Source organism: Pundamilia nyererei, unplaced genomic scaffold, assembly GCF_000239375.1.
Source record: "Pundamilia nyererei isolate P.nyererei 1_Seehausen unplaced genomic scaffold, PunNye1.0 scaffold00002, whole genome shotgun sequence".
NCBI classification, from domain to species: Eukaryota; Metazoa; Chordata; class Actinopteri; order Cichliformes; family Cichlidae; genus Pundamilia; species Pundamilia nyererei.
In genome coordinates this window covers 7157125-7164401 of record NW_005187403.1, presented here as the reverse complement: position 1 = coordinate 7164401, position 7277 = coordinate 7157125, and the positions used below count along the sequence as shown (strand labels likewise).

Below are 7277 nucleotides of genomic sequence, written 5' to 3'. Positions count from 1 at the left end.
CCCTCCCTCCCATTTCTCTTTCACACCCTCTCAGCTGTGCTCACTCACTCATTCTGAGCCGGGCCAAAAACTGGCAGAGCAGCTCCTCCAGTCAGAAACTCCCGTCCTCACATTGACTCAGACAGCCAGGACTTTGTAACTCATTCAGGACGCCTCTTTATTCCCCCCCTCCTCCAATCCCTGGGTTTGCCGGAGATAACGAACGAGGGATGGAGGTGGTTCATCAGTCGATTCATAGCTTACCCCTGTATGGATTAACTAATTTATTGTCATCCCATCAAGGTAACAGTAATGAGTTTATTATTTGAGCCTTTTGAAAGCTTTTCTATGCACAGCCTCTGTCCTGCTACTGCTTAAGTATTTCCTTAACTTGTTTACTACAGGCTTCTTTGTTACAGCTGCATGTTTAGACCATCTGGAGATGATATTACTCATGAGTGAAATGGACCCTGTAGATAAGGGTACCAACAGTCATAAACAAAAGATGAAAAAGAAAATGGGAGCAGTGGTTTTTTTTCTTTTTGTTTCCGCTCTTAATACTCATCATTCCATATGAATGGACAATTCGCTTTGCCGTGTAGCGTAGCTCGCCACCCAGTGACCGACTTCCTGTGATGTTAGAGTCATTTATGATGCGCGGACCTCGGAGAAGACTATCATTAGACCTATTATTGAATCTCAACTTGCCCCTGCTTGCACACAAACAAGACGACTGCAGAAGACAAAAGAGAGGAGACGCTGATGTGCTCCTTTTAATCTCAACATGGACACACACAGGCTGGGAGAACTATGACACATATTTTTGTCATTTATCACTAAACAAGGTAGTTACAGTGTCTGCATTGTTTTCTCTGCCAGCAGCAGCTGCTTCCTCCACTTGGCAAGATGTGCAGTCAGGGTCTGGAAGAGCTTAACATTTCACAACAAGTCTGCAGACAAAAATCTATCCCATGTTTGTGTGTACGGAATATTTAGCTCATTTTGGCCCCTTTTTTAACACCTACTGTGCTCCCTTTGCCTTAATTTTTTTTTCTATGTGGTTATACCGCAGGAGTGAGGTTTGCAATTATCAATTCAATGGACTAAAACTGCTTTGAAGATATGGAAATGTCATACTGTTAAGGTTTGCATTCTATACTTTAGAACCACATTACATTAATATTTTAGCATTTTTAATAATAAGTTTCTTATTTTTCGACATATGTGCAAGAAAACCGATATGCTGTTTTCAGATCTTTTCTTCACATGTGAGGCTACAACTGCTAGGTAGCTTTTTAGCTTTGCACAAAGCCTGGAGGCGGGGAAACAGATGGGCTGTCTGAAGGTATTTAGGGGGGGAAAAAACCCATTTTGACAAATCTGCCTGCCAACAACTCAAAAGCATATAAACTTTAAATCAAGTTGTGTTTTTACATGAGTTTATGTGCCAGACAAAATCATTCTGCTAAGCTAGCGGTCACCATATTTGATGTAAAATATATTTATATGAGAAAGACGTCAATCTTATAGTAACTGGAACTTTCCGAAATATATAACTGAAGCCAAAAGACAGGCGCTTCACATCCACTTATATTATATGTTTACTATTCATGTAACCTATCATAATACTTGATGTAACTACAGGGTGTGAGTATCCTGGGCCATTCATGCCTGGTAACATATTACTGTTTATCGGCACAAAACATAACCATATATTGTATGGTCTTTATCCACACTGTGGCGCTCTACACAGATGCACTCCACTGTGGCTCCTAGAGGGCTCAGTGAAGACATGCAAGTCAAAGTGAAGTGCACGGGGGATCCAGGTATTTGTGAGCAATTACAGCACAGTGGGATCCTTTGTTGTCTCCCACCTGTTTTGAGCCATTAGTTAAAGACTATGTGCAGCTGGTTTGGCCACTTATTAAAGCCAGTGGTCACAGCTGGAATGAACAGTTGTTAGCTGTTTGCACTGAGCCCATCGAAGATGGCCTGCCATTCATATGTAAAGGTAACTGAACCTGATCCCAGGTTGTCAGTGAGAGGCTATAGTTTTGTTTGCAGATGTGCTCTCAAGTTGTTAATGTAGTTTATGCACAGCTGCAAGAAAAGTTTGTGATCCGTTTGGATTTTTTTTGTCCAACTCATATGGACGAACAGTCTGACTGAACTGAAAATCCACTGAAAGTTGTCTATGTTATTGCAGAACAGTGTGTGAAGTTTAAAGGAGGTGCATGCAGTTCAGTTTAGCTGTGTCTTTCCTGTGTTTGTTGCTGTATCAGGTTTTGGGGTTGATTGTATTAATCCTCTGTCTGGTAATGCTGATCTTGAAGTAGCAGATGAAAGCCTAAACTAACTTTTGGTACGTGCTCCACTGCAGAGAATATCACCAGTAGAGTTACTGCTAAAACATGAAAAATATGGTGTTTTCCGTTCTCGTTAACGTTTCTTCTTTGAAGTCTCAGTGTGAACAGGGAATCTTAATGTCTATGTCTCACTGAATGGAAGCTGCTTCTGAAGTAAAGGTCTGAAAGCTGAGGTTTTCTTTCTTTTTTCTTTTTTTTTGTAAAACTTTGGAGCAGTTTGCCAAAGCATGGCAAATCAGGCAAATTGTGAAAGCTGCCACGGTTGTCTCTTCAGGTAAAGTCGTGTTATACACGAAGACCGTCTCTGCATATGAACACCTACTGAGGTTGATCTCATTTATAAAGTCATAAAAGTATTTCTGTTTTTTTAACATAGTATCAGCCCAAGAATTGTATGAGAGAAATACTTTGTCCGTAAAAGAATCAGTCAAAAATTATCTTAATTTATTATAGTCAGAATTTAACCGGTGGCTCATGATTTGTGAGCTAAATGTTAATTTCTTTCTGAAGTTAATATTATTAATTATTTACCACCATTTCCATGCCACTGAAAGTAGATAAGAATAGTTTTAGGGCATAAATCAGTGATTGACCTTTGCATGCTGGGAGACGATGGGATTATCTGAATGCTCTGTGCTTCTAAATAGTAAGATTCTCCAAACACTTACCACTTGAGCCCTAAATAGTTTATATTCTCCATGTGCTAAGTGAGTGTGACATCTCACCCAACCTTATAAACTGAGGCCAACTTAGGCCGCTATGGAAGAAAGCGGATCATCAACAGGAAATGACAGGAGGAAGAGCAGTGTGCTGTAATGCCCATGGTATGCTGTTTAATCCTGTTGCACGCTTGTTTAACGGCTTCACAACTGTTGTTTCCGAGAGGAAATGCTCTGTCTGTCCATGCAAGTAATGGAAGGCTGATTGATTTTAAATGTGGACAGAGGAACTCAAAGGGACACCAGGGAATTGCAGTTACTTTGCATGACAATTAACGCAAACAATGCTGGCAGGGTGGAGATGCCTCTGAGTCAGAAACCTTTCTGGCCAGTGGGAGTGATTGGTGTAACTGTGGGTAATGACTCAAAGCAGTGGTTAAGAATAATCACATGCTCAGGTTGAGAAATATGTCAGGTTGACCTTGTTGAGGCAGTTTGTATAAAGCGTTACGCATGCGTCATTTCCTTGATGCTACAGCCTAATTAATTATTGCTGTTACACTGGACCTGCTGCTGCATAGTAAACGGATTCATCATTTGTGCTTTAATGTGCATATATGGATTCATTTTAGTTTCTTAAGATTGGGTTCTCTTTTTGAAATATGCAGTGTAAACTTATACGAATCAAATCAGCTTGTAATACAAGGCAAAAAAACCCAACTTTTTTTTCTTTGCCTTGTTCAAAGGTCGTGTACCACATGAAAAGACCAAAATTAAGAAGATTTAATTGTTAACTAGTATGCATTATAGGCAGCTTATAAAAGAAATACATCAGTGAACTACACTCATAGACTGGATGTCTAGTCATCTTAGGTATCACAAGCAAGGGGTTGAAGTGCCTGCTCATACAGTAGTCACTTCTTTAGTATTGATTTTACTCCATAGTGAACTAAATTTACAAAATGTACCTGATGCTAAACGCTAAAACTAGCGATTCAGATCAAAACTTCATCAGCTCATTACCAGTTGGGTGATTTTCTTATTCGCCTTTATATAATCCTACTTGTTTTTGGATCCATTGCCCCCTGCAGGCCATTAGAAAGAATGCATCTGTAGGCACTGTGGCTTAGTGTTTCACAAATAACTCTGCACAGTAAGTCGTCTTGATGCATGCTCAATCATACAGGTCTTCTGTTCATCTGGATGTAGCGTTTTCACTGGGAGAAATGTTTCGTCACTCATCCAAGTGACTTGTTCAGTCTCAGCTGACTGCAGGTTTCCCCAAACAGTACATTTGCACAGTGACTGAAACTAGCCCGCTGAATGAACACTGGGCTTTGAGGTGAGTTCCTTGATCATTAATATGCAAATTGTCATAACTATTGATCACCAACCACTGATCAAAGCCCATTGATCAATGGCCATGAGAACCATTCACAGAGAGTTGGGGAATGGCTGCAGTATTCGCATCTGTATTGTCTGCTTTAAGTTTAAAATGATATCATTCAAATCAATTCAATTCAATTTTATTTATACACTACCAATTCACAACAGTTGTCTCAAGGTGTTTGAGGTGACTGTGATACAAGAGTAAAAACGAATGTAAGGCTGTTACACAGTTACAAAATATCCCATTTGTTTCTTTAGTGTTATATTTGAGGGTATAATATATTAACAATGCTTTGACCTTGATATGTCACCACATAATTACACAAATAAAATGCATTCCATTTACAATGTTCTTCAATTTGCTGCTTAGGTCTGCTTTACATTTTAAATTATATCATATTAATGTCAAAATGTAACACTGATAGTCAACTGCAACAAAAATTTGAATAATGTGCATTTATTTCTAAAAATGTTTGATTTTATAGCATAATTTATTAACAATCTTTCAACTTTGATATGTTACCTCATAGTTGCAAAAATAAAATACATTGTATTTGTGTTGTTGTTTAATTGGTTGCTTATGTCTGCTTTACATCTAATATTATACAAACTAGCCTCTGCCACTTTTTCAAATTCTTCATTTCATATTTACACGGTGACAAGATTCCACAGCATATACAGAAAACATTTGGTGAGCGTTAAGTTACTATGTTGAATGTGACACGTGAAATAAATGTAAATGGAGAATGTAACATTGGATATATGAGGTTAAAAATGAATTGAAATTGTAGTGAGCCATTTGGAATGACCTATGCCTTCAGCAGGAACAAGTGAGTTCAGTACTGACAACAGGGGAAGTTGGACCATAAGGAGTAAATCATTCGCCCTGGAACCCGAAACGGCTTTGCACGGCCCTGGTCGCCACAGTCTCACACGGTGTGTCGGAAACAGTAGGCACACTCAAACCCATCGATATTGTGGCGCTCTCACCCGCTCTTTGAATTAAAGCTAATATTTATCCCCCGCTTTCTCGAGTTTGCTACACGGAGGACTCCGTGCTGGATTAAAAGCGGAGGCGCGGTCTCGCAAGCGAGAAGTGTTTTGGAGCGACGGAGCTTTTACGCCGGTGGCCAAAGAAACACTCCCATGTGCGAGCACGAGTGAGCGCCTCGGTTACCGGTTAGTGCACCGTTTTGGTTCTGTTTTCGTTGACAAACAGCCTCACTGAATGACTGACCGACTGCGTGTCGCAGGTCGAGGGAAGGTAAAATGACGCTGCGGTTGTGATTTGTGCGGTTGGGAGGTGAGCTAAAGCTGCCGCTTTGTTTTTGTTTTCCTCGTGAATGGCCACGTTCAAACATTTACTGGAACGACCGAATAAGTTTTCTGCACGCATAAACACAAACGTCAAGTGTCTTCAAAGGTAAATATGTGGGCGTGGCAAGGTTAATGAATCGTATCCGCTTCGCGCAAAGTGTAATTAATTAATGGGAACTCTGCGAACGATCAATAGCGGGTCGTGACTAATCACTGGATTAGGAAAGCGAGAGAGCGCATTAGACTACTGTGAGAATGACTCTTAGTTTCTGGATACCGATCGAAAAATGGATCAAAACTTAAACGACTTTAATGTGAGAGCCGAATTGCAAACCTTTGCAAGCATTGATCAGGAACTTTTACTCTAACGGTGATTAACGGATGCTTAGATTGATTATTAATAGGTTAAACAGCTACACGTACTGCTGTAATGATATTTAGGAACCATATGAACATTAGCAACCCGCCAGATCTTTTATTTTATTAAATGGTTTAAAGAGTGGCTTCAAACATAACTACTTTTATGATTTTTATATAGAATCTAATAGTTGCTAACTAAAGGTAGCCCCCTATTGGATTAGTTTGTGTTTTATGGCACATGTAACCTTAATTGTCATCCTTGACTGTTAATGATGAGGTAAATTTAATTTAACTTAATGATTGAGGTGTCTTCAAAGTCTGAATACTGTCAAATTTGGCAAAATGTATTTGCTGTATTGTATTTTTTGCTTGTAAAACATTGCTGGGTATTTTAGTTAGATTTTTGTGTAATCTTTACTGTATAAAAAGGTCAAAATTGTAGCAACTTGGTGAAGTCTACCAGCCAAAACACAAACGTTTCAAGTGTTCCTGGAGTTTGGGCCTCTTCCAATTTTTTTTCCTCTTCTCCATGCAAATTGGAAGTGATGAAGTTGTGCCGGGAACCTCTACTCTGCTTATTTCAACTGTATCAAACTGATTAGCGCAGTTGGGGAGTGCTGGTAATGTACCAGTAACCTTGAGGTCATGCAAAAGTACAGCAAATGTATTGTCCTTAGATAGGAAGACAAATTTCCTTTTTTTACCTATTCTTCAGGACACAGAGAACCCCACCCCACTAAATTGATACATGCTGACACATGCTGTGATGTCTGTGCTGTTAGTCATGGGATTTTGAGAAGCCTACAGGTAACAGAAGGCGCTTTTAAGTTTACACACTTCGTAACGCGATACTAGCCTTGCATTTTTAACTATTCCTCATCTGAAACTTCTTTTCAAATATGCCATGCCAACAGATGATAGAAGCTTATCCTCTGCGTTAAGTATAGTCGGTCTACTTATTGTCGTGTGTACACATTGTGTGTTTGTGAAAGGGAGTTTGTCATCTATAAACATAGTGAACATGGCAAACTGAGCAAACACTGGCATCTGCTGTCTTACGAGAAGGATCAATCTAACTGTCAAAGGCGGGCACCAAACTGACAGCTCAGGTGTTGAAAGCACAATTTATGCAACATTCACATTAAACACATGCATGACTCTCTGTGTGAGCCAGCAAACAGTGTAGGCATCTCTTTTTATCTCTTTC

General features: G+C 39.6%; 1 protein-coding gene across 9 annotated transcripts in view; it reads left to right on the top strand.

Moving 5' to 3' along the window:
- arhgap24 (Rho GTPase activating protein 24) overlaps positions 1 to 7277 on the top strand; it is an 80160-nt gene that overhangs the window by 55034 nt on the left and 17849 nt on the right. Inside the window, exons 1-2 of one of the 9 annotated variants that reach the window (XM_005720341.2) lie at positions 5274 to 5572; positions 6786 to 6877. The exons of 3 other annotated variants lie outside the window; for them this stretch is intronic. Coding sequence is in view for 1 of the 6 variants with exons in the window: in XM_005720337.2 (XP_005720394.1) it covers positions 210 to 282 (73 nt within the window). In the remaining 5 variants the exon portion in view is untranslated. 5 more of the 9 variants (XM_005720337.2, XM_005720340.2, XM_005720343.2 and 2 more) reach the window with 5 other exon arrangements.